Below are 27,935 nucleotides of genomic sequence, written 5' to 3' on the forward strand. Positions count from 1 at the left end.
GTGCTTTCGTTTTTTAGGTAAAGTAGTCTAGCTATAGGCTACTGTAGCTGTTCAGTGTTTATAGTGATTTATTTCAGATTGTTACACCCAGAACTGATATTGTAAATGCCAGCATGCATGCATGCATGCACGCAGCCTGCTCTGTTGGTTTGTTTGTTTTTAATTAGTTAAATGAGCCTACAGAGCACATCATGGCTCTCTGCGTCGATTTCTAGTTTCATATTAATTCTATACTTCTCTATCAGCTCAGTGGTATACAAAAAAATGCCTTACTATCATTATTATGAGTCAAGGAACGGCTTTTGGGTTTCAGTAACATTTTGGACAAACCAAGTCTTGGGAGAAGGAGCACATTAGTCACTCTGTTGAAATACACAATGAACAATAACCTTGACCGGTGCATTAGCACATATTAAAATGTTATCTCACAATGACTCTCACACGCCCCTGCTATTATGTTTGAGTGTTTTTTTTAAATGGTCCGTTTCCCTAGACCAGTGGTTCTCAAACTGGGGTCCAGGGAGTCGGCAGGGACTCTCAGAGTTCCTTGAGGGGGTTCTAAATAGATAGACCCTTACAAGTCTGTAACTCTGACAGCATACAAATGGAACCCTAGCATTGAGTTAAAGGGGGTCCTTAGAAAGGTTTGAAAGAACCACTAGTGTCCTAGAGACCTAGACCACTGTATTAGAGGGAGAGACAGAGAGACAGGAGGGGTGGGGGGAGTGTTGGTGAAGATTGAGAGAGAAGAGTTCCTCATGCAGTAATTATCAATCTTTCAGGAATGCAGCCCGTGTTCTCACTAGACAAGCTGCTGCATGGCTACTGCCTGATTTATACTCCCTGGTACAACAGTGTTGCTCGCCGACAAAGATCTGACCTTCAAGATCACACCGTTGTGTGATGGAGTATAAGCTTAAAGTGGCCCAAAGGCTGATTTATAATTGCACTGAAAAATAGCCAACCTACAAGCTCATAAAGCACTGCACGCAATGTGATTCATTGTGAGCTTGTAAATCAACTATTTTTTACTTATAATCGGGCTCAAAAGTATTATTACCCAGGATTACATTAGATAATTGACACTGGGTGAAAAAATGGTTGCGAAATCGTGGGATAATATATATTTTTTAAAGCAATATTACATGCACTAAATCCATCTCCACTGGCATACTGCATGGTCCCCCCCCCCCCCCCACACACACACACACACACACACAAAATAGTCTCCATGAGCCTGCTGGATGGACCTCGTCTGAGTTTTGCTCCATGACATTTTGGCTCGTTCATGTCGTCATTATCTTACACACAGTGTTAGCGTTTATTTTTTATCTCTATCATTATAGCCACACAGTGTTTTTCTGCAACTGGATCCTTCCAACAGCAAACAAAGGGACCACATAATGTCAGTAAGGGATTGTCTTTCAGACCAGCTACTTTGCTACTGTATATTTATAATGCTGACATGTTGGTACGAAACCAGCTCCTGGGCATGTACATCTCCCCTTATAGTCTGTCTTTGTGGCTCTGTTTTTCACACCAAGCTTGTTTGTGTGTCATCATTCATATCCTGTGATTTATTAAAATAATAAATGTAACATAATTTGAAACATCCCCGTGCTATTATCGGCTCACATCCTAACAGGATTGAAGAGAGCAAGAACTTCCTTGTTTCCTTTGCTTCTTGTAATGGTTTTTAAAATGACGCTCACAGTCGCTGATGACTGACACTTTGTTTTGGGTTGGGGGGGGGGGGGGGGGGGGGGGGGGGGGGGCTATCCTTTTCAAAATGTTTCCCGCCCAGGTGCAGTAACAAGTTACAGGTCAGGCGCTAGCCTTTTGTATTGAAAAGTTGTCACTGTCTTAACATCTTGGCACATTCCATAGACTGACAGTCCTACTAAAGACATGGAATTGAGTCATTCCAGTTTTCCCTGTGATGGCCTCACCTTCTGACACACAGAGCACAGAGAGTGAGTGAGTGCGTGCGTGCGTGAGGTTGTGTGTTGTGTGTGTGTTGTGCTCTAGTCCAGACATGGTTTCTTGTTAAGTATGTTTGTGAGTAGCAGTACTCTCCTTTGTTAAATAGTGCCCAGGGAAGACGGGCAACGCCCTGATTGATGCCTACAGGTACGGTAAAGCCAGCTCTGACAAACACTAGGGTAAGTTGTCATTTTCCGACTGGCAGATGCAGAGTCCTTCTGCACAGCGGACATTTTGTATTTATACCATGGGACACTGCTGAAGCCAATCACATTAGTTGTTTCATTTAGGTGTTTTGTTTTTGTGCTGGGGCTGGCATGAAGTTAGCAGAGCTGCCCATGCTGGCACATGGAAACACCTAAATGAAATGCACCCGCAATTATTTCTGTTAGCTTCTGCTGTGTTTACCTGAGAAAATAAAGGTGCTTGCGGCCTCGGGTTATGGATCTATCCAGATCTTGATTGACTCCGCGATTGAAATTAAGTTGTCATAGCAGCAGCTCTGCAGTATGAAACACAGATACATACAGATTCATCAAACAAAAAATTGCAAAAATCCACCTGTTGGTGGCGCTACAACAGGCCAATGTGAAAAGAGTGGGATATATTCCTCAGCCTAGTAGGAAAGTCTGTGAAAGATTTCACATAAATTGCACGCTGCGTTCATGATTTGAATATTAAAAATCACACCCGTGTGAACTGAGTGGTGTAAGGTTTTATATAGCATGATCAGTTATATAGCATGAAGTTGATTCACCTGGAGTTTTTGTCCGATGTGAGGTATTATATAAGGTAAGGTATTATATACCCTGATCAGCTCTGATCTGACGTAATGAAATCACACCTGGATGTGATTTCACAACTGGCTTTTTTTGCGCAGAGAAAATGACCACGGTTGCTACGGTCATCCAGTTCACCCGGGTGTGATTTAATTACGTCAGAAATTATTTTGAACATAGCAACCATGGTCATTTTTTTATGCACACAAAAGCCAGTTGTAGGAGTGGTTTACACCACTCAAAAACATGAAAGAATCACACCCGTGTGAACTGAGTGGTGCAAGGTCTTATATAGCCTGATCAGCTGTGGTCTGACGTAATGTCAGTGACCATAGTAACCATGCTCATTTTTTTGGGTCCCACGTACAGGTACACACACGTACAGGTACACACATACATAGACACAAACATAGATACAGACAAAGCTGGTTGTTGGAGTGGTTTGCACCACTCAAAAAAGAAAGAACATTTAACTTAAACCCCTCTAGTATAGTGCCTCAAGGCTCTACACCAGTGGGTTTCAACCGTTTTCATGCCAAGGTCCATTATTTATTCAGCATTTGAGCCACGGCCCACGGCCCACCATTTGATGACATTTAGCCTCTCAGACCCAAAACTAAGAATATTTTGTTGTCGTTGGATACGATTTTGGATAAGACCACCTGGAATCCCCACAAGGACCACTGGTGGTCCCCAGACCACTGGTTGAAAACCACTACACTCTACACTGGTGCCTTTTCTGTTTTCGCTCTACATTAAATATCTCCGCTGAAAATAGCAGATCGACAAGTTGTGATGCACTGTGTGAGCTTGTCGATTTGCTATTTCTGCACAGACTTTGTTTTCCCCCAGAATAAGGATGCTGGGGTTTAAGTGCTTAAGGTTTTGCCTGGCCTTCAGCACTTGGTCCTACCGCTACTGATGTAAATATAACTAAATGTGATCAAGGTGTGAACAGTTCATCTACTGTAGGTAAAAGAGAACTTTAATTGCGGTTTGCGGATATGTTTCATTTAGGTGTTCCTGTGCATGAAATTCACCGAAAATAGGCAAACATTTGGCACATATACAGTAGCAGATCTGCAAGCTCACAATATGTTGCAATGCATTGTGAGCTTGTAGATCTATTGTCAGTAAAGAGATTTGGTTCAGAGTGGAAAATAGGTGAGCACCAAATTGTACTCAAGCATCCATGCCTAGGTTGTCCCACACGAGCCGCCACAGTCTCGTAAATCACGTTTTGGGGGGGTGAGTGTTCGCCACAAATGCCAATAAAAGTGAATGGTAATGGCCACAACGCGTCTTTTCCGGGACTTGGCGAAACGCATAACAGCATGACATCTGTTTAGCAGACTACGGCGGCTCATGTGAGACAACCATGGCATGGATGCGTGTTTAATGACGACTAATTTAAAAAATCGCACCCGTGTGAAATGAGGGGTGCTTTTGTCATAGTACATCAATTTATGTTAGCGGACATTTGACATTGCTACATAAGGTACATACTGTGAGGTGGTCCCTTATTGGCCAAGCGCTCCCACCAACATGTGATTGGTTAGCCGATTTGCTTGTTTACATTTGTTTGTTTACATGAATTCTTACCGTGGTCAATGGCAAAACGGGGGCAATTCGGCAAAGTAGACCCCATGTGGCAAGTTATTTGGGATCAATAATAAGTAGAAAAATTAGCCTATATGTTGTTTAGTCCTGAGTTAAAATCAGCATTTTTACTTTTAAACTAAAATTCAGAAGTCCTAAGTCTTTTTAACTGGGGATTTTTGGTTTTTTTTTTTACTATTGGGAGCTATTTTGTTCCATTATAAAAAGCAACATTTAGGACTTATCCTTCCATACTGACAGCCATGTTAGACCCTGCTGCAGCTAAATGTGAATAGTCTCAAACAAACTGTGTGTCTGTATCGTTGTGTATGATTTAATCCCATGGTTCTACTTCCTCCTCTGAGTCATAGCAGCCATGGCTGCTAGAGTCCCAACCTCTTCTTTCCTACCCAACCGCATTCACATTGTTCATATTTGTTTGTCCGCCTAGATAAGATAGTCTTTAGGTCTGAATGGAGAGGTTATGGTGTGAGTTTCTTGTGGAGAAACCTGGGTATGATTCTGTGTTCAAAAGTTCAGCATGGGGTTGTTGGGAAGTTTATCCCTGACTTTACCCTAAACTAAACGATATTTCCCAATACCTTTTATGATTTTAGGCCTGCGTTTTAGCTTTTTCAGTGGCATTTGTCTCAAAGGACAATAGTATTTCATAGTCACTATAACACTACTAAAATACTATAGTTAGTCCTACTATTGTAGCCTATATTGGGAAAACGGCCCATCTATCTACAAACTGTTTAATAGAAGTATTTACTGCACGTATTTGACCCAGGTGTGGTTTGGAAGTGTAAGCCCCAAATCACTTTCTAGATCAGAGGTTCTCAACCCGTGGGTCGCGATCCCCCACATTATTTTGGAGTCACACACAGTGCATGCATAAACGTTCTTTAATGATTATATCTGGTTTCAGTATTTATTTATGAGGTATTTTTAAGGTTATTGTAATATAAAAATCACACCCGTGTGAACTGAGTGGTGTCAGGTCTTATATAGCCTGATCAGCTGTGGTCTGACGTAATGAAATCACACCCGGGTGAACTGGGTGACCGTAGCAACCATGCTCATTTTTTCTGCACAGACAGACAGACAGACAGACAACAAAGCCAGTTGTAGGAGTGGTTTACACCACTCAATAATATCAATAATATGTATCGGGGGTGGGGCGGGGGGCGTGAGACATTTCCGGGGGTCCCCAGCCAAAAACGTTGAGAACCCCTGTTATAGATAACATGAAATAGTTCACAAGTCCTTTTCACTTGCTTGCAGTTGCAACTATGGCTGTCCCCTTAATCAATTTGTCGGGCAGTTTAGTCTTAGTTGACCAATTTATTTTTTTGTCCGAATGTATTGAAAACATAGCACCTTGAGATGTAGAATCTCATCTTTTAGGTTTATTTTTTTTTCATGCACATCTCTAGATATAACCCTTTAATTCTGCCAGCTACTTTCAATAGCTAGTAAATCAAATCAACATTAGAATGTTCAGTTCTCAACTTCGCTAACCTGAAAAGGCTGGTCTCTGCACGATTGTGTTCATGCAGCAAACACAATTTCACTGATTTGTTGATTAAATCAACTATAATTTATTAGCCTACAAATTCCTTTTGACTACTAGGGCGGCTGTGGCTCAGGAGGTAGAGCAGGTCGTCCAATGATCCCTGGGTCGGCGGTTCGAATCCCGGCTTCTCCTGTCCACATGTCGAAGTGTCCTTTGGCAAGACACTGAACCCTACATTGCCTCCAATGAGTTGGTCGGTGTGAGCTCGCCACCATTGGTGTGTGAATGTGGGAAGTGAGGACGCTGGCGTCGACTGTTCGCAGCTTCACCTCCCAATGTATGAATGAATGAACCATTGTAAAGCGCTTTGAGCACTTGTAAAAGCGCTATAAAAATGCAATTCATTATTACTAGTCGACAATGAATGTCGTCAGACGAGAACAGACTCACTTGCAACAATAAATCTGGACATAACAGAAGGTACAGCAGAGCCCGAGAGAACAGCAGGGAGATTTGAGGCGTATTATCCTAGCATTCTGTGCACTCGTTTCATATGTACACACAGTAACCTGTGCTGCTGTGCTCTGCTTGAGGCGAGGCAGGTGTTTGTGTTTTGCGTTGCTTTAACGCTGCTGAAACCCTCTGTATAAAAGTGGAGTTCCAGATTTCCTCTGGAATTTATGCCCTCAAGCTCTAGCCTCTATGACATGCAGTATAGCTGTCAAATGGACCTGATCTGAAAAATGAAAATGTCTGCGCTGGTTATACTGTCTGCCACAGAATAAGTCCTGTCAGTGTGTGTGTGGAGCGTCGCTACTGTTGTCGTCGTTGCTATTGTAGTTATTGATGGCATTGAGGTTTGGTTTTGCCGTACAGAATGGTACCTCCAGCTCCAGTCCAATGTCAAAGTCTCATGTCTTTTGTGAGGGATAAGTAAACAGCATGTTAAAACACATGCCGGCTCCAGCAGGATTGAGGCTGGGCTGGAAAACCGCAGTGGAAGGCCAGTGGGGACTTGTGAGTGTGTGTGTGTGTGTGTGTGGTGTGTGTGTGTGTGTGTGTGTGTGTGTGTGTGGGGGGGGGCATGCATGCATGCATGTATAAACACAACTTTTGTGTCTATAAATGTGTTTGTGGAAGGTTTATCCACTGGCTCCAAAGCGCTGTGCAGGTTTATTTTTCTTCTTCGTAACACAATAGATGTTGGCGCCTCGGCCACAATGGTAGGTGTTCTCAGTCGGACATCAATGGCTGTCCGTCTGTAATGGTCTCAGGGGGATCGCCACGTTAAAGCCTCCTTTTGCATCATGTACAATGTTTGTGTATCAACATTCACAAATTGAGAGGTGTGGTTATGCTGTAAAGTAATTACTGTGCCAATGAAGCAACTCTGTAATTTAGTCAAAGGCTGGGGAGCTTTAAGGTTGTTTGGAGAGCATTTGTCTGACTCTGTGCTGCGAGGCTCATTGTATGTGTGTGAGAGAGGGTCACTATAGTAACAGGACTGCTCAAATTGGCCTAAGAGCTCTGATGTTTGCTTGAGTAAACCGTAACGACGATCAAAGCGCTGACGGTTTTAGAGCAGCGAGATTTGTAAAGGCACAATCGCCATTGTGTGCGTCACCCCTGGTAAATTCGTATCAACAGTTTACAAAACCAGAAATTGCTGGTTGCTGTCCGTAACCATGACGGCGAGGGGTGTGTGAGTCACCTCCTTGTGACTGGACCTCTCGGCAGTCAAGTGGGTGGCCTTCCTCTCACTGATGTCCCAGGGAACACCACACTGCTTTGGTGGAAATTTCAAATAACATGTGGGGGGGGGGTTAGCTCACTCCCAACGAGCCATCCCTGGGCTATAAACGAATACACCAGCCTCCTCTTCCCAAGGAGGGCGTCTGCAAGTTGTCAGCCACAGCCAATACAGCATGCATGGATCTTACTCATGCTCAAATGACTGTAATTTTCTGGAGGAGAAACACAGGGCTTAGTTCTGGGAGATGAGAGGGGATGGTGCTTTCCCTGCAGTATACGTAGGCAGAGGGCCGGTCTGGAGTTAGGCGGCTAGCCTTTCACTTCTAACAGCAACACGCCACTTTCTTCAGACGCACCGCAGTCGAGGAACGCATTTTGACAGAGCCGTGTCGAGTTTATTACAAGCCATTTCCAAAAGCTCCCACGAATGATCTTTCGGGGAAGTCCTCAAGCACTCTTCGCTTTCGCCCCGGGGACCTTCTCACCAAGCTGTGACCCCTGTGACAAGGGCGTATTTGGGAAGCCAAAAAATAATAATTAAGTTCAACTCCAGGCTGCTGGCTCATCTTGCATGTGTGTATGGTGCACTGCTGGCCACCGTCTTGGCTATGGATGACATCCCTGCATTAAAAGCTTGCAGATTCCAGCGGTGAGATGCTGACATTTTCAAGCAGAGATCGGACTGATAAAAGAGCTGATTTACGATCAGGGTTCGTGTGTGTGTGTGTGTGTGTGTGTGTGTGTGTGTGTGTGTGTGCGCAAGGGTCCTCTGGCTTAGGAAGGAACACATCTGCCTATAAAATGCTCTGTGTGACAGATCCAAACCAGATCCCGCCCCCATCAACTCCCGGCTCCCTCCTTGCGTTAAGTAGAGCTCTGATAATGAGAAGCCATCGGGGGAAAAGTCTCGTTAGAGAGATCTGTAATTGTGAGGAGACGTGGGCCTTGGGTTTTTGTGGTGCGGTTCGGCTTGTAAGCAATCACTGGCTGGGGGTATGCAGCAAGGATCTGTTCCTGGAGACTTATGTGTTCGTTGGGTTCCTCGGCCAAGGCGTTCACTACAAGAGAGGTTTGCCTGTACTTGTGTGCGTCAGCACATCGGGATTCCTCCATCAGAGCACCTCCAAGCAATTGGGCGGGATATTCTCTATCTCTCCCCCTCCACCTCTCCCTCCCACCCTCTCTCTCTCACTCTCCCGTTCCATTCCCATTGCAAAGCTCTCCCGTCTGCCCGTTTGCTGGCCTCACCTCGTCATCCTCTCAACTCTGAAGGGCTCGTTGCCTCTCCTTGGCTTGTGATGTGAAGATAAGCGGCTCATAAAGCACTCAGCTGGAAGGAGTGCTGTGTAAGCTTCATGTCCCCAGCAGCGAGGTTGGGAAACCTGCCTCGGAGCAGGGGAGTTCGGCTGGGTGTGGAGTAAGCAGAGAGAGAGAGAGAGAGAGGGAGAACGCAGTGAGATCATTGAGACGAGAGTGAAAAAGCAAGACGATGAATGCACGATGAAGATAGATGGAGCTAGGGAGGAAAAATCATTTTTGGAAATGAATGGAGGCCATATGGTTAAAATGTCTCAGTGTACAGTACATGTGTGTACAGTATGTTTATTTTCTGTATGCCTGTGTGTGTGACTGTGTGTGTGTGTGTGTGTGTGTGTGTGTGTGACTGTGTATGTGACTGTGTGTGTGTGTGTATGTGAAAGTGTATGAAACTCCGGGTGGGGCTTTGTGAATTATGACTCCATGTTGTGGAATGAAGGGAACTGTGCCAGTTCTCTGCAGAACACTGGAGTTTGGTGGAGTGGCTGGAGGGGGTTTTGTGTAGGCTGGGTGTGTGGGCTCTCTCACACACACACACACACACACACACACACACACACACACACACACACACACACACACACACACACACACACACACACAGAACCGAGAGGTCTGGAAAAACAACGATTTTGCCATAGTTACGCTGTAAGTTTGGTTTAGCTTGTGCGCTTTTTTTCCCCCTGCTTCACAACTACATTAAAGTGTCCACGTGATGATTAGCCTCCATTGAGTGCATTTATTTTAATGGTGGTGATTAAATACTGTGAGTGATAATTTAACCACTTTAACCTTGGCGTCCATATGTTGGCCAATTGTTCAAAAATCTCTCTCTTTTCATTTTGCTGTGTACACAATGGTTATATTTGGATTTCTATTTCACAATTATTTTTCTTCTCTTTCGCTTCCCCATCTGTACCCCCTTCTCTCTCTCTCTCTCTCTCTGCCTCCCTCCCCCTCTCTGTCTATGCTTCAGGGGCGCAGGTCCTCTTTGACGTGCAATGTCAAACCGGGACTCCCTGGGGGGGAAGGGGGATCTGATTCCCCAGGACGTGGTGGACGTCTTCGCCCAGGAGAGGCTCAGCAAAGCGGGCCGCAAGAAGAAGCGCAGCAAGTCCCTGGGACGGGCGTTCGGCTGGCTGAAGGGCAAGAAGAAAAAGGACGCGGGCGCCAACGGGCAGAGCCTCGGCCTGGGTCCAGGGCTGGACCTGGCCCTGGACGCACCCCCTGCCGCTGGGCACAAAGCAACGCAGAAGGCAGGAAAGCAGGCGGGCAAGCAGGCCCACCCACAGAGCAACAGCCACGGTAAGACCCGACAGGAAACCTGAGAGGAAGTGTGAACCTCTACTGTACCATGTTGTACATGATCCAATCTGTCTCTTATGGGTGTTTACAGCTTCTCCATTGTTCTGTCGTTGAGCCTTCAGAGGACATACTGTAGGGCCCTACATACTGTATATACAGTGGGTTTGACCACAAATCTTTACAGAGTAGATGGGACTGTTTGACCTACAGCAAAGCTTCCACGATTGCCAAAGTATGGCAGCATGAAACTCTTTGGAATTTAATGAAATAGTCGCTGTCGGGTGGGAAACCTTGTACAGTTGGGTGCCACCGATATTGTCCCTTATCATTTGACCCATTTAGGCTTGACCTCAAAATTTTAAAAAATCCTTCTAAATCCTCCAGTTTTCTGAAATAAATATTTTCACGATTTTTCAAAAATAGCAGACCTACAAGCTCGTAGCGCGCCACTTGGTGGCGCGCTATGAGCTTGTAGATCTGCTATTTTTCAATAGCTAAATTATAACATAATGTTTAAAACACCAAAAGGGGTTCCCGCCCAAAATGGGTTAACTGTCCTTTTGCGCAGATCACGCAAACCTCAGCAAAAAGAAAAGGACAATATCGATGGCCTCCAACTGTATGTCCAAGTCCGTTTCTTTCGTCTTCCTATTATTTTAAATACATTTTAAAATAGTGAAAATAGCCGATCTACAAGCGACACACGCTCTTACTTACTTACGCCTACTGCCCCTTCTGGGGCATAGGCCGTCAACAAGCGATCTCCAGGCATCTCTGTCTTGGGCTGTTCTCTCCGACACACGCTCACACAACCCATTTGTGACCCACAAATGGGTCCCGGCCTACTGTTTGCCACTGCTTTACAGCACTGGTTCCCAAACTTTTTCATGTCAAGGACCCCCAAATTGACACTAATTAGCCCGCGGACCCCCATTTGAAAACATATGCCATAAGAGAAGATCTTTACGGCTCTAGCAGTGATTCTCAGCCATTTTAATTCCAAGGACCCGGCTCAGTTTAATATGCAATAGGCTACGGACCCCCATTTAATGGCATTTCTACCTCTGGGACTCCCATTTATATTGTAAAATCAATGTACATTTTTGTTAATCATTTTTTTGGGTTACAGACCCATAAGGGCCCATTTGGTTCCAAACTATCATTTAGCTGGGGACCCCCTGGAACTCCCTCAAGGACCCCTGGGGTTCCCCGGACCCCACTTTGGGAACCAATGCTGTAAAGTATACACAAACTATAAGTATCATCATGGAAAGTAATATGCTCCTGGATGGCAACTATTCACTTTGTATAAACAGAAGAAAATGATGTCACTTACAGTAGGTGCAGCCTATTTCAACATGGATGATTTCACAAACTGGCACCAGAAATGCTTGTGCTTTATCTGGTGGTTACTGCATGTTGCAAGTTATACGCTTTGATTCAGCTAACTTATTGCCTAACAATAGCTTAATGTAAGTCATAGAGAAGGTACAAACCTTTCGGGTTTTATTTCCCGATTTATTTTCTTACCATTACACGGATCATTAACATTTTATTTTACCACTTTATCCTTAGTAAATAGCCGATCTACACAGCGTGTGTTTGTAGATCTGCTGTTTTTGCTCATTTTGACAATGTCATACAGTTTTCAACATTTTTTTGACAATGTTCATCTAAAATGCCATGCCCAAGTGGTTAAAGCAAAGTTCTTAACACAAATCCAGTCACGGACCACGGTACACTGCTGAAACCACTGCGAATATCCTGCTTCTTGGCTTCCAGGCATGAGTGTAAGTTTGTTCACTGAAGGACTATTTGCACAGACTTTGACTCATAGGCTGACCCCTGACCTCCAGCAGCCATTGTTTGCTATGAGGAAATCTCCCTCCGTCTCTCCTGTGTCTGTCTGTGATCCTACACTATATACTAGCACTGAGCTGCTCTTCAGTTCAGGTTACACACTGTGATCCTATACTACTAGCACTGAGCTGCTCTTCAGTCTGTGATCCTACACTACTAGCACTGAGCTGTCTGTGATCCTACACTACTAGCACTGAGCTGTCTGTGATCCTACACTACTAGCACTGAGCTGTCTGTGATCCTACACTACTAGCACTGAGCTGTCTGTGATCCTACACTACTAGCACTGAGCTGTCTGTGATCCTACACTACTAGCACTGAGCTGTCTGTGATCCTACACTACTAGCACTGAGCTGTCTGTGATCCTACACTACTAGCACTGAGCTGTCTGTGATCCTACACTACTAGCACTGAGCTGCTCTTCAGTTCAGGTTACACTCGGATGAGACTAGACTACCATCCGCATGGGAAGGGCAGTGGGCACCACACATGTGCTGGAGGGGGGGGGGGGGGGTTATGCAAATACACAAACGCGCACACAACCCTATACTTAAACTCATACCATATCACCCACACAGATGTTTGAACATACAGAACCTAATCCACACACTCTCATGACTTTTTTTCCCTTCTTCTCCCCTATGAGTTGTGTCAGACAGATCTTGTTGGAGCTTGCAAATGTGTGTGTGTACGCACGCGTGTACAGTACGTGTGTGCGTCTGCGTGTGTGCAAAGTTGAACAATGCCAGCCAGCTCCCTGCTTTCTCAGGGTGCTCTGTAACACAACTTTTTGTGTGTACCTACCTACAGTATACCTATTGCTGTGAACACAAACTTTGCTTTCATACTCTCACAACAAATGTGAAATCACACCCTTGGCTCATATACAGCACTGAACAGAAAACACACACACACACACACACACACACACACACACACACACACACACACACACACACACACACAGCGACCAGACAAGCGCATTTGTTTTGATTCAGAGCCTGACTGTACATGTTAATTATCTTAGCGTGACCCGTCGCCCCATGCAGGAGCACAACAGAACGATTGGTAACGGCTGGGATTTTGTCAAGAGAGTGCATTGCCTTGTACAGTCTTCTTGTACAGTCTTATTGTACAGGGTTCGAAAACATAGTGCGGATGCTAGCCTGCGGTGTAAACGTGGTAAATGTTATGCATTTTATAATTCAAACGTATTCATGTGAATGTAGACTTGGCTAACTGTGTGACCAGCGTCAGAGTCCACACTCCTCCCTGTTGCTCCTCCTGGTCTCCAAGAAGAAAGCCACAGCAGTTTGTTCACATGTGAATGTGTTGTGGGGGAATTCCACTGGACTCCATCTACGTTTACACTCACACAGTCACAGCTTGCCTGAGTAATAATGAATATATACTGTACACTATCTAATATATACAGTACACATAGTTAAGCCCTATAGGCTATACTCCGTTCATTGTACGACAAATAGTGAAAACAGCAGATCTACAGGCTCACAAAGATGTGACCCCTATTCTTGTCATTTAAAAAATGTAACAAATGTAAGGTTTATTTGGGGCTTGTTATGCATTTATTATTATATAGGACAGTAGGCTGACAGAAAATTGGGAGAGAGATGGGGACTGGGGAGTGACACGCAGAAAAGGCCGATTGGGACTCGAATGCCGTCAGGCTACATTGTAGCCTAGTTGCCCGTACCGCTACGCCAGAGGTCCGGCACAACATTTTTTTTAATTCTTAGAAGTAAAATATATAAGAAGAATAAGAATTATTGTTAGTATTTTATTTATAACTGAAGCCTTTATTTTGACTGTAGTAGTGGAGAGAGTAGGGGAATGACATGCAGCAAATGGTCCGGCCTGCCGAGAATCGAGCCGGGGACTCGCTGATGAGAGCACACATCTTTTGAAATGTTTTGAAAAGGTTAAAAGTTGTTCAAAGGGGTGGGGTCATACTTACATGAACACGCTTAGAAATGCATCATCTCACACAGACATCTGCTATCATACATTACACACACACACACACACACACACACACACACACACACACACACACACACACACACACACACACACACACACACACACACACACACCAACCACACACACTGTAATAGAGACTCGATTGTATGTACAGACGAGGAGTACAGTGCCTCTTTTGGTTACGTGAACAGTGTGCTGCTGAGACGTTTGTTAGGGAAAGTAAACAGTGTGGACAGATAAGGCATTTCTCCCCTGGCAAGGTCAGCGTAGAGGTCACCGGCTCACCGCCCCTTCTCCTCCTCGCTCTCCATGCACGGCAAACAGACTGGAATCAGTGCGCGGCGGTGCACGGCACATTTCAGGTTTGTTCTGTCGAGGCACAATAGTGAGGCTAAACAAAATGTGAAAACAACGTATGTAATGTATGAACGATGATGAATCTCCAATGAATGAATAGCTCATTGCCGAGCGCTGAACAGACCTGTGGGGTATTGATAGCGCCATGGTGCTATTAAGTGTGATTTATGTGCCAGGCGTATACGCAGCCACTGAGCCCTCAGCGATGAACTTTGTAGTGTGGCAAGCAGACAGAGTTGGCACCTGACGAGAACCTTGCAGAATACAGACACTATGTGGGATAACGTGAGGAACTAACAGTTCATCAGGCTGTATACAGTTGGGTGCCACCGATATTGTCCCTTATCATTTGACCCATTTAGGCCTGACCTCAAAATTTTAAAAAATCCTTCTAAATCCTCCAGTTTTCTGAAATAAATATTTTCACGATTTTTCAAAAATAGCAGACCTACAAGCTCGTAGCGCGCCACTCGGTGGCGCGCTACGAGCTTGTAGATCTGCTATTTTTCAATAGCTAAATTATAACAATGTTTAAAACACCAAAAGGGGTTCCCGCCCAAAATGGGTTAACTGTCCTTTTGCGCAGATCACGCAAACCTCAGCAAAAAGAAAAGGACAATATCGATGGCCTCCAACTGTACATCTAAATGGATGGATAGCCAGACAGACAGACCTTTTTTATTGATGCTGAGGGGATTTCTGTTGTCTGAGCACCACAGTAAGGATGAAACGGAGACACTGGTAAGGGTAGAGAACGTACAGAAGTAGTAACACTAGTACAAGATGGCTGAGAATATATTATTAAAGACAGTATAACATCTGTCCTGTGGTCTTGGGCTGGTCAGATGTGCATAGTGTAGTAGGCCACTAGTAGCTAGAAATAGAGGGATAGGTATGTGCGTTCTATCGCTAATAAAAACATACAGTAGCCTATTATACCGTGTAAACTTGAAGACCTGGTAGGGATTAGGGACTGCCCTGACTCACTTGGATGGACCGAACATAAATAAATAATGTGCAATCCCTCACCAGTAAAACAAAAAAAAAGGCCAACGGTAGATACTGTCTATTACTGTGTGGACACGGCGTACCGAAACATAAACAGTAAAACTATCTACACGCAGATAAACCTCGCATAGAGACAGAGAATACCTCCACTCCAGTCCCATGGAAGCAAACAAGCTTATCCTGATAGGGATTTGCGTCGATGCCAAGGGGCCCTATTGCCCACCGCATGCCTGGTATGGGAGAGCGCTTGGCAGCGCGCCTGTTAATTACAGGCCGTGCCAGAAGAGCGCTACAGCAAGGAGGAGGAACAAGGGGTTTTGTTCCTCTCTTGACCCAAACCTCTTCTCACACTGTTCCTCCTCCTCAATGAGATTAGACAGATACCCATGGACGATCAAAACGCTGGTTACTCTGTGTGTGTGTGCGTGTGCGTGCGTGTGCGTGTGCGCGTGTGCGTGTGCGTGCGCGTGCGCCCACGTGCGTGTGTGTGTATTCATGTGCTGTTAATGCTTTGGTCTTCAATCACGTAATGAACAAAGAGGCCTGTTATTAACAGATAGGAGTCAACCATTTCTACTGAAGTATTTGTTTTCCTGTTAAGGGATGACAGCGTGCAGTTAACTGTTCCTTCCGTGGATGTGCTTTATCTTAACTCGCTGTTAAGATACACGCTTATATCCTCAGTGTTAATTTAACTCAAATTGCTACAAATTACCGGTCCATTTGGCTACGAGTTACAAATGGATGAATTATCACTGAGAAATGTTACTGTGTACTGTGTTTTGGTAAAGTTCAAGTCTGCCGAGATCGAACCTAGTCCTACTGAACCTTCCTGAACTAAAATGAAGTGTTCGTTTAACCCGGGGAGTGTAAATATTGCTCCACTTTGTGCCAGAGTCAGATGGACAGGACACTGAGGATTCTAGTGCACACCGCTCCATTATTACTGCATACAGTTGGGTGCCACCGATATTGTCCCTTATCATTTGACCCATTTAGGCCTGACCTCAACATTTTAAAAAATCCTTCTAAATCCTCCAGTTTTCTGAAATAAATATTTTCACGATTTTTCAAAAATAGCAGACCTACAAGCTCGTAGCGCGCCACTCGGTGGCGCGCTATGAGCTTGTAGATCTGCTATTTTTCAATAGCTAAATTATAACATAATGTTTAAAACACCAAAAGGGGTTCCCGCCCAAAATGGGTTAACTGTCCTTTTGCGCAGATCACGCAAACCTCAGCAAAAAAAAGGACAATATCGATGGCCTCCAACTGTAGACACGTCCTCCCAGATAACATGAACTCAGGACATCATGAGCAACATGTAGAGAGTGCGTGCATGCATGTGTGTGTGCCGTGTACAGACTTCCAGAATCCTCTAAGCAAAATGTTTGAATTATTTAAAACAAAAACATTAATGTCTGAGCACCCTGGTGTCCGCAGGGTCCTAAGCGGGCACTTAAAGACAAGTACAGTAGTTGGCTTATACGCCCCGGGCCGGCCCAGGTATGTGCATGTGTCTTTGCATGCTATTTCACTTCCATTAGTGTGCAAATCTCTGAAGCAAGTATCTCTCTGTGTGTGTGTGTGTGTGTGTGTGTGCGTGTGCGTGTGCGCGTGCGTGCGTGCACATTGTTTGTTTGTGTACCAGTCTGTTTGCATGCATCCCCCTGGAGTGCTCTAGGTGTAATTGATACTACATGATGCCTAGAGAGTCAATCTCATATCCTGTCCGATTTCATTATACAGTACGATGAACAGCGGGAATAGCAGATCTATGAGCTCACAACGCATAGCGGCGTGACACGGTGTGAGCTTGTGTGCCATTTGTTGTTTTTGAAAACATTTTGCAACTTTGGATACGTTTTGGAGAATTGTCCGTCTAATGTCATGCCAAAAGGACACCAGGTTGAAAGTGGTCATCTCACATGCACGTGGGTTGATGTTCTTTTTGACCAAGGGTTCCTCGAATGTCACCAGAACACCAGTAGGAGGAACCGGGAGGAAGTTGAAGGGCAGAATGATAAAGTGATCCAGTTTCTAACCTGGCACCTGGTCCTCTGAGATTCCTCACATTCCTTAGCTCTATGAAGCTATTTCTCTGACGGAAGTAGAGATAGGTGTGTGTGTGTGTGTGTGTGTGTGTGTGTGTGTGTGTGTGTGTGTGTGTGTGTGTGTGTGTGTGTGTGTGTGTGTGTGTGTGTGTGTGTGTGTGTGTGTGTGTGTGTGTGTGTGTGTGTGTGTGTGTGTGTGTGTGTGTGTGTGTGTGTGTGTGTGTGTGTGTGTGTGTGTGTGTGTGTGTGTGTGTGTGTGTGTGTGTCACGCAGCACGAACACATTGTGTGTGCGTTCCGCGTACATCTGGGTGCACATCAGGGTTGGACCCCATTTGTCAATGTCGTTGTTTGAAAAAGGTCTCCGTGACAACAATGTATCAGTTGTTCCAGACTGGGCAAAGTCCAAGACGTGTATATTTGGTCGGCGAGTTGCTTCGGCCCAACTCCAGCTGAACTCTTTATAAACACTGTGACTTTTCAAGCCTATATCCACTTTATCATCTGGATTTCCTGCCCATGCTATCAGCGAAGCATGTCGTGCCATAGCCTGCCAGTTTGAGACGTTGTTTCATAATTCCTGTGTGTGTGTGTGTGTGTGTGTGTGTGTGTGTGTGTGTGTGTGTGTGTGTGTGTGTGTGTGTGTGTGTGTGTGTGTGTGTGTGTGTGTGTGTGTGTGTGTGTGTGTGTGTGTGTGTGTGTGTGTGCACAGTAGGTGTGTATGTGTGTTTGGGCGGGACAGAATGGATAAGCTCGATTGCACCAGGGATGATGATCATACAATAACCAAGGGGAACAACAGTGCAGGCGAACAGGTTTCATAGATGGACTGATAGTGTTTCACTTTCCTGCATGCTGTCATGACGATCAAACAGGCCTGTCCCAGGTCTCTGGCTCTGCCGTGTCCTCCTTGCTTGCGTACCCGACGGCGTACCTCTTGTCGCACAGCGGTGTCGATTGCCGGCAAGAACAGATCTACAAGCTATGCTTAGCTCTGCAAAAACAGATCTACAAGCTGAGCTTAGATCTACAAGAAGAACAGATCTACAAGCTGAGCTTAGATCTACAAAAGAACAGATCTACAAACTGAGCTTAGATCTACAAGAAGAACAGATCTACAAACTGAGCTTAGATCTACAAGAAGAACAGATCTACAAGCTGAGCTTAGATCTACAAGAAGAACAGATCTACAAGCTAAGCTTAGATCTACAAGAACAGATCTACAAGCTGAGCTTAGATCTACAAGAAGAACAGATCTACAAGCTGAGCTTAGATCTACAAGAAGAACAGATCTACAAGCTGAGCTTAGATCTACAAGAAAAACAGATCTACAAACTGAGCTTAGTTTGTGGAGCTGTTCTGATCGGCGAGCGTCACGTCGTGCTGCTTTAACCCATTAAGACCGGGAAAGCGGCTGTGTCGTTTTAGATATTAGCCTACTATGAACTTGTAGATTTGCTGTTTTAAAAAAATAAAAAAATATATGCAAATCTTTGAATATAATATTTAATTTTTTTGGCTTCTGGGGGTCCCTGGAACAAAATCGGAGGCCGGTGGCCAAATATACATATCATTTTGGGAGTCCTTGACATGAAAAGGTTTGAGAACCACTGACTTGGAAACAAATCTTTCAGAAAACCGTTAATCGGGTCCTTAATGGGGATTTGTGGTGTCCTCCGGTGACAGATCATGTGACCTAATTACAATACTCAACTCACCTGAAAGTCATCCACAATGTTGGTTGGTTTGGCACGCAAGGCTCGCTATGACTGGGTGCCGTTTATGTTGGTTGAAATTCAATTTTGTTCCAGGGATCCCCAGAAGCAAGATTCTGCTTGTTGGTACGATTCCTTATCACTTTCCATATTGATTTCTGAATAGTCTTACAGTGTTGTGGAAAAAGGTGGGCCGCCAACACAGGTTTTCGAGGTGTATCTCTTGAGTCTGAGCATGATGTAGAAACAAAATGCTTGCTTGGCGTCTGCTGTTCTTCATTCCCATCCCTGCGCAGGATACTGTTCTCCATTCCCATCCCTGGTCAGGACGCAATGTTGGTTATTCTTCAGGGGGAAAAGGTTGCAACCTTTGCCACCTTTTGCATGTGTGAAATGCCTGAAAGTAATATCAACCCTGAAAATCAACCCCAGACACATACACACACACACACACACACACACACACACACACACACACACACACACACACACACACACACACACACACACACACACACACACACACACACACACACACACACACGCTGTGGGGCTGACATAAATTCAGTTAATATAGTTAACACGTTCACAGATGCTATAGGTTAACCCATTTTGGGCATTATGTTATGCTTTAGCTATTGAAAAATAGCAGATCTACAAGCTCATAGCGCGCCACTCGGTGGCGCGCTATGAGCTTGTAGGTCTGCTATTTTTGAAAAATCAAAGAACCACTGACATAGAAACAGCTTTTTCAGAAAACTGTCAGGATGTAGAAGACATTTTTAGAATCTGATCTCAGGTTAAAATGACAGACGCCACACCCTCTAATTTCAGAGATCATATTCAGATCAGTCAAAAGGTGGAGGAGGTTACAGGCTACAGTATTTATTGTGTTCTCTGTCGGTGTAGATTTCATCACTCTGGTCTTAAACTTTTGTACAATGCTGTAAAATGCGTCTCGGTGTTACCAAGGCATGCGGGATGGCCGTCGGCATGGCAGCAGTAATAATTAATGAAACAACGGATCATTTTATTGTCCAGGTATACGGAATACAGCGGTTTTGCTGGCTGTTGTCATGGTAGGAGAATGATTGAAAACACACAGTGGCAAGTCTACAAAGGAACTGATTGTATGCTGGGACATTCTGTGAGTCATCAATCAGCTAATGGCTGATGAAGCCTTTTCTTTATTGATTAATCACTTCCACCCAGAATTCCTATTTTGGGCATGCCATTTTAGGCCATTTTCTTTTTTTCAAAACACACCCCTGTGAAGTGAGGGGCGCTCTTATCATCATACATCACATTCCGTGCTCAGCCAATCAAATCATCACAAATGTAATTCTGGCCAATCACTTTTGGCGTCTTCACTTTTCTGCCCTCACTTCTATCTTCAATATGTACTTTGCTCAGCTAATCAAATCATCGCTATGGGGTGTCCACCACCGTGGAGTCTAGGGGTTCAAACCCGCCGCAATGCATCCGGCTTGGCCAAGCGTCCATTCGAACACAATTGGTTTGGGAGAGTGAAGCCGGGCAGGGAGGGCGATCCTTTTTTGCTGAACCAGCGAATCCTTCCGACTGGGGCGGCGCCTATTAGGGTGTTAAACGGGAGGAGTAGGATGGAGGCTTTATGTCCTGTCCTCCTTTTGGGGGCTCTTCACACAGAAATGTTACGGCGGTTCAATTGGCATAATAACTAATTTTTTTAAATAAAGAAATAGCAGATGTCCAAGCTCACAATGTGTTCCATCGCAGCTTGTCTGATCTATGTTAGAAACATTTTGAATAGGGCTTACAGTTGGGTGCCACCGATATTGTCCCTTTTGGCCTGACCTCAATTTTTTGAAAAATCCTTCTAAATCCTCCAGTTTTCTGAAATAAATATTTTCACGATTTTTCAAAAATAGCAGACCTACAAGCTCATAGCGCGCCACTCGGTGGCGCGCTATGAGCTTGTAGATCTGCTATTTTTCAATAGCTAAATTATAACAATGTTTAAAACACCAAAAGGGGTTCCCGCCCAAAATGGGTTAACTGTCCTTTTGCGCAGATCACGCAAACCTCAGCAAAAAGAAAAGGACAATATCGATGGCCTCCAACTGTAAGTGGTTAATACTGTGTAGGTGCATGTGGATCGTTGGCATGCCGTGGAAATGAACGGTGCCATCGTCATTGAGCGTTGTTGTTGTGGTGTGGTCGACTGCAGTGACCCGACAATTTGGTGACGTCGTAGACGGCAAATGTGGTTCCACTGACAGCTGCTGCTGACGTGTGCAGTAGAGTCAGTCATGTTGTTCGTTCCAGGCCTGTTCAAGGACTGGTGTTCTCTCTGTTCTGATAAGGCCATGCTGTACGTTGTGTATGTACTGTAACAGAGACGAGTCTAGTTCATACCAACACAACACAGCGTGCCGGTGCCCAGAGGCCATAGACTCCAGGAGGTTACGGAGGAAGTGGTGTCACTTTTATTCCTGTTGATTGTGACAGACCTGCCGCGGGCTCTGCCACTTGTCTCTGTGTTTAGTCACCTCTTTCAACATGGCGTTCAGTTTTTTTTCCCAATTTCAACAGTCTCGAAGATGGCTAATTTACAAGCTCACAACACGTCGCATTGCGACGTCTTGTCGGCTTGTAGATTATCTATTTTCATGCGACACCTTCGCACGGCGAAGTATGACGTTTTTAAATACTTTGGCATATACAGTAGGTCAGCCTCGTGGCTTTAGTATCAAAACTATTTTGATAGCAACTCTTTACATCTAGACAGTTCGCTAAACATTTAACCTTGTGTGCTTCTTGGACAACTCACCCTTGCCCTACTAATGAGAATGCTGAGTTGTTTCATTGTGTCTGTGACAAACACCCACCTGTCAGTGAGTGAGCCTATAGCAGAGTAGCACCTACACCGTACAGGCCCTAGCAGGTCTGAATGTTTTACATTCTCCTGCACAGGTAGGTTGGAGGGGGATTTTGAACTGTCGCGAGGTGCATTTCATCTGTGAAGTAATGGATAAATGCTGCCTTATTTATTTGGTCCAATTACCTGGATCAATCATGTAATGTGTAAGCAGCTACTAAATGGTAATGACTAATGTGGGTTGTCTGCACAGCCTACTAATTGAAATTGGTTTTAGTTTAGCTGGGTTGCCCACAAGTCACGCAACATTTTGGTTAAAAGTCCAGGACTTATTTCCGTTGTGGTCCTCTGGGTTATCGGAATATTGAAGGGTGTGTGTGTGTGTGTGTGTGTGTGCTCAATATGCCCATGCATATGCATGGATTTAGCTTGACAGGTACAGTAGATCTCTGCAGCCGGTATATCTGTTACCAAGAATTTGACCTGCACCTCCTTTAGTGTGTTCTCACAGCGAGACACGCGCATGTTACATGTGCCTTTCAGACCTTCCAGGCCTTTTCCAGTGTGCTCACTTGGGTTCACGCTGTGCAATGAAGCATTTAAACACCTGGCAGACACACGGCACCCTCGGAGCTGCAGAGAACATCCCTGCATTGCTGTCTATTTGGCAAGCAAAATGGGAGCGAGAGGGCAGGTTGGGGCAGGGACAGTGTGGGGGGGGAGGGAGAGAGAGAGAGAGAGAGAGATAGAGAGAACTAGTTCTGGGGGGACTGGAGAGAGAGAGAGAGAGAGAGAGTACAGGTTCTATGCGTCTGTGTAAGCCCCATCAAAAGAGCCATCTAGTTAAAACATGAACGTTTACAAAGTTTGTCTGTGCTAAATGCACATGTCAATCTACAGTACCTGAATAACCTGTCAGTGATGTGTCTCCAGTACTCACTGTGATTCTGATAGATTGATAGATTCCGGCTCGGTAAGAAGTAGCTTACTCCTTTCCGGATGATATGCCTCTCTGTCTGTTGAATAGAAGGTTTCCTTAGAATGACGCAGAGAGTATGTAGAAGGTTGTTGTGCTAAAGCCCAGAAGTGAAAGCCCGCAATATTAATGGCAGTGCCAGTGAGGAAGTGCCATTAATAATGGAAAATGTGTGGTAAGAACTGAGGCGGATACAAACTGCCTTTAAAGCCACCTGTCTGTCAAAGGTTGCCATTTGTTTACAAATCTAATCCCTGGTCATGTCAGTCCCAGAATGTGGAACTGTGTGGCTTGGTTGCCAACGCAGAATGCAATTTATATTAAAAAAGACAGATGCTTGTTTCATTCAAATGTTCTTAAAATCCATTATTATTTCTAGTGATAAAATGTAATCTTAATGCCCCATTTAATCTGACCTTTTCTAAATTGTTGTCTTCACTGGAGGCTGGTAGTCCACCCAGCAAAATCCAGTTTTGATTCAATGGGTCCCGGGACTTTCTGTTAAATGTGTTCTCTCTGATAATCATAATCCCTGATGTAAACATCAGTTGGCATTCTGTCACAGTCACCAGTAGCCCTGTTAATACCATCATCTTCCCCTGAGGCCCTCCATGACAGATGGTGCCTTTAATATCTGTGAGATTAATATGGACATAATTACAATGGGCTCACAAAGCCAGTGATAATATGTGACCCTCATTAACAAACAGTCTCTCTATATCCCTGACCGCTGGCCTCCCACCAATCACATGCATGAGTTTATGTCCAGTGTCCTCCCGCTGCTAACGAGATCAATGTCGTTCTGATGTCGGCTTACGTTTGAGGCACATAACTTCACGTCGCTCGGCGTACACGTCGGCTTCCTGTTCCTGCGATCTAAAGGATTCACATCCCCTTAGCTGTCTTTTTGGGCTGGTTCCTGAAAATGCCCAAGTGAAGACACGTGTGAATCATTGCTGTACAGACTGCTTTTGTTGAGTCATTCAGTCGGATCATCATGAGTATATGGGAATGTTTTCCATTTGTTCAGATGTCGTACGTTCCAGCATGCCATGTCTGTGCTCAACTGCAGGGAGATACCCCCCCCCCTCCCCCTCCCCCGCCCTCTGCCCCAGATAACTTATGGCTTTCCTAATCGGAAGTAGTGAAAATGTCCGCATTCTGTTGAAGTGTAAGAAGTCACAGACATGGAGCCTCAGAGTGAGATACTGTGTGTTTTTTAAGGAGCAAACAGAAACCACAGCAGAGTTTCTGCCGTTTTGATTTCCTGAGCATGTGAGAAAAGAACACTTTCTGATGTGCACTTAGTTCTTCTTGTACAGTTAGATTAATTCAATAAAGAACTAATTAGAAAGAGGAAATAATTTATAAAGAACCGGTAAACATATTTTTTCCATGTGCAGTGTAGCTGTTCTTTTTCTTTCTTTTTCTTTCTTTTCAGGAGTATAGGCTACTGGAGTAAAAACATTTTAATTCACCTACTCCCCCTTGTGGAGAAAGAAGCACAGATGAAACCTGGCTCCGGAAAAGAAGCGATCTGATTTGTTCTTACAGAATGTCTTTTAGTGAAGAACCACAGTCACTGCATTAGCACAGGGAGGGGCTGTGTTTATTCTTATTGATAATAAACTAATACGGCTCATGTAACGTAAAGGTGAGCCCCTGACTTTCTTTCTTTCTTTCTTTCTTTCTTTCTTTTTCTTTCTTTCAAACATTTTTAAAAAGACACAATAAAAGGCAAACGTATAAAACAAATGCAACAATCTCATATTTAAACAATAAAGCAAAATGTGAGCAATGTGTTTAGGAAGGGAGCAGGACGAAGCTAAACCCCTTCATCAACAGTTTCATATTAACTCAAATCTTATGAAGCTCCCCTCTTCTTAACCACATTAACTCTGGCATCCCTACTCTGGGCATGTTATTAGAGGCAGAGCAGAAATGTCACAAATTTGTAGATTTGATTTGTCAAAGTGAAAAATGTGTCGTTTTTGTATAATCCCCCCCCCCCCCCCCCCCCCCCCCACACACACACACGTTACGAGCTTCTACCTTGGCTATTTTCAAATTGCCAAAGTATAAAATAGGGCTTAAGTGGTCAAGCTGAGGTCAATCACTTGTACGTCAAATCCCCCTGATATCTGCTCTCTTTACCTTTAGAATGAAGGGACGTGCGTGATCTTGGTGTCATGACATCCATGTTCATTATCATCATAAACCACTGGTCGACCAATCCTGGACCAGCTTGGCCACAAGCAGATAGCAACACTACTGGATAGACTATCTGTAGGGAAGAGGGGGGGGGGGGGGGGGGGGAGTGGTGGTTATAGAGAGAGACGGCAGGAATTAGGCTGAAAAGGATTAGTTGGCGAGCTGTCATTGTGTGTAGGGGTGGTTAGACCTCTCTTCATATCTGTTTTGACCACCAAAAACAACTGAATTGATCCCATCTGGATCCTAAGGGGATGTTTTTCTTGCTGACGGGACTTTAATCCAGCCCTGTTGACAGACATCTGTCTATATAGTGATTTTTCTCCTTCACTTTTCCATTCTGGACAACGGCAGCGCTGTGAAAAGTGGCCATTATGGTGGTGCTCCTGAGTAACGACTTTAATAATAATGACTTCTTATATTGCATTCCGATAGTCTTCAAGAGGAAAGGTGAGTGAGAAATGATAACATGCGTTTGTGTTCTTAAATTCACTTTTATGTTGTGTTTGTCAAGATTTGAACTCCTAGCCTTCCATGAATGGCCACTTCTTAAGTGATCTGGGTGAAGTGGTTTTAGTGTCTGTCTAGACAGATAGTCATTATAGCCAATAGACACCATTGATAATGTGTATGTATGGTAATGCTGTGAGAGTTGGTCACTCAGAATAATGAAATGAAGTGAACACGATTTTAATGACACCATTAAAACCAGGATAAGCATCTGTGTCATTTTAGATTTTAGCATTGGAAAAAAAAACTCACGCACACTGTCTTCAAATGCAGTAGAAAAATGTATTAAGGGAACAGCAACGTCAGCAACTTATTCGACCTTCATCAGGCTATCTTTGCTCTAAAAAATGAGCAGATATACAAGCTGACAGCACGTCACGTCGTGCTGCACTGCGAGCTTTTACATCTACTGGTATTTATGAATATCTTTGAAAAATATTGTTTGAATTATACTAAATATAATATCTTGGATATAAATAGACCTGGGATCATGGGAATCTTCTATTTTTATCCAGATATTCTGCATTTAGTCATCTAATGTCAGGTTAACTGACCGCGACTAATGCCGTTACCCAGCAGACAGTGGTAACTATAGCACAGGTTATCTCATGGCTGTCAAGATAAAACCCCAGCGTGGTCATTATGCTGACACGACAGTCTGTGCACCGTAAAGTACAGTACTCTATACTGTAAGGTGTCTAAATGGAGAGCAGCTGTCACCATTACATAAAGTTATTCACCTACTGATCCTTTCTTGGAAATGCACTGGAAATGGACTACAGGGCTTCATGGTGTCAATAACTCAATGGGAGTTTTCCTTTTATTTTTATGATTTTATTTTTTTAACTAGCTAAAATATATGATCTACATACAAGCTTACACTAGTGTATGTAGTTATGTAGCAGAATCCAGTTTAGTGAACGTTTCGTGAAGATTCTTGTAAACCATGTTTTTTCTGTTCTATGGACCCTATAGAACACAACGAAAACGGTTTACATTTTTTATTTCCGCCATAACAATATTTTATCACCATGGCAATACATGGCAACGTGTAGCAATATGTTGTGTCTGTCTGTATTTCTGTGCAATGTGCTGTGAGCTTGTAGAGGTTTTTTCCTCTGGGAAAGAAATGTAATTACATTACATAATTATAATATACAGTATAATATAATATCTGTTGTCTCTGTCTAAATAGGGACGTCAGGTTTAAACTGGTAAAATAGCATTAAAGAATGAACTAGAACAAATAATTAAATATTGGCTTCCGTTGGCTATTTCGTTGAATTTTCTAACAACTTATTTTACAAGAGAGAGTTGGGAAACATTGCCAGCAGCAAAAGACTGTACTGTACTACATTTCTATTTCCCATTCTTGTTTTATGTTTCCTAAACAACATAATATTACCGCAGCAAAGCTACAAAAAAGCTACATAAAGCTAAAATATAACCCTGAGAGGTTATTCCAGTTTTCTTTGATAGTGCCTATAACTCATATAGCCTCATAAAACGTTGCCCCAGGTTATCTGGACAGTTGCCTGTTTGATGACACATTGTCTTTGTAACATGATGACAGTTGTTTATTATTCATGTCTTTTTTTTTTTTTTACAATCACATTTTATGACTGCTTGGAGTAAACAATATAATAGAGCATATGTTGTTCATAAGGGATTTCTGAAGTGATAATCTCCACAGGAAATCGGTACAGTAATGTTTAACCACATGAACCCTAGCACCTCTATTCTCAGCATGTCATAATAGCCAAACATTCTGGAAGAAAAGGGCAAACGTTTGGCAAATATAGCAGACCTATTAATTAAGGCACAACACAGTTAAATCACAGAGTTAAAACCAAGTATAGACCTGGGCCTAGTCAGGAAGTACGGTATGTACTTCTTGTATCTGCCAATGCTTTAAAAAATGGAAAAAGGAAGGTTTTGAGTGGTTAATCTTACATGAATGGAAATGGATGTGATATCCAGATTTTTCTGTACCATTTGTTTTTGTAGTTTGTCCTCAAATTCATTCAAATGCACTTCTGCCGTCACCTGTTTCCTCTTATAGGCTTTGGCAGTGTTCAGAGTCTGGAAGATGTCTGGTTCAGCCCTAAATGCACTTTGAACTGTCCATAT

At 43.9% G+C, this 27,935-nt stretch overlaps 1 protein-coding gene across 4 annotated transcripts in view; it reads left to right on the plus strand.

The window, feature by feature from the left end:
• LOC306942191 (uncharacterized protein) overlaps positions 1-27,935 on the plus strand; it is a 47,206-nt gene that overhangs the window by 4,027 nt on the left and 15,244 nt on the right. For 3 of the 4 annotated variants that reach the window (XM_079527953.1, XM_079527951.1, XM_079527954.1), the window contains exon 2: positions 9,926-10,254. In XM_079527953.1, the coding sequence (XP_079384079.1) occupies positions 9,951-10,254 (304 nt within the window). In that variant the 5' untranslated portion in view covers positions 9,926-9,950. The remainder of the gene's footprint in view (positions 1-9,925; positions 10,255-27,935) is intronic. The other variant, XM_079527952.1, reaches the window with a different exon arrangement.

Source organism: Electrona antarctica, assembly GCF_951216825.1.
Source record: "Electrona antarctica genome assembly, chromosome: 18".
Lineage (NCBI taxonomy): Eukaryota > Metazoa > Chordata > Actinopteri > Myctophiformes > Myctophidae > Electrona > Electrona antarctica.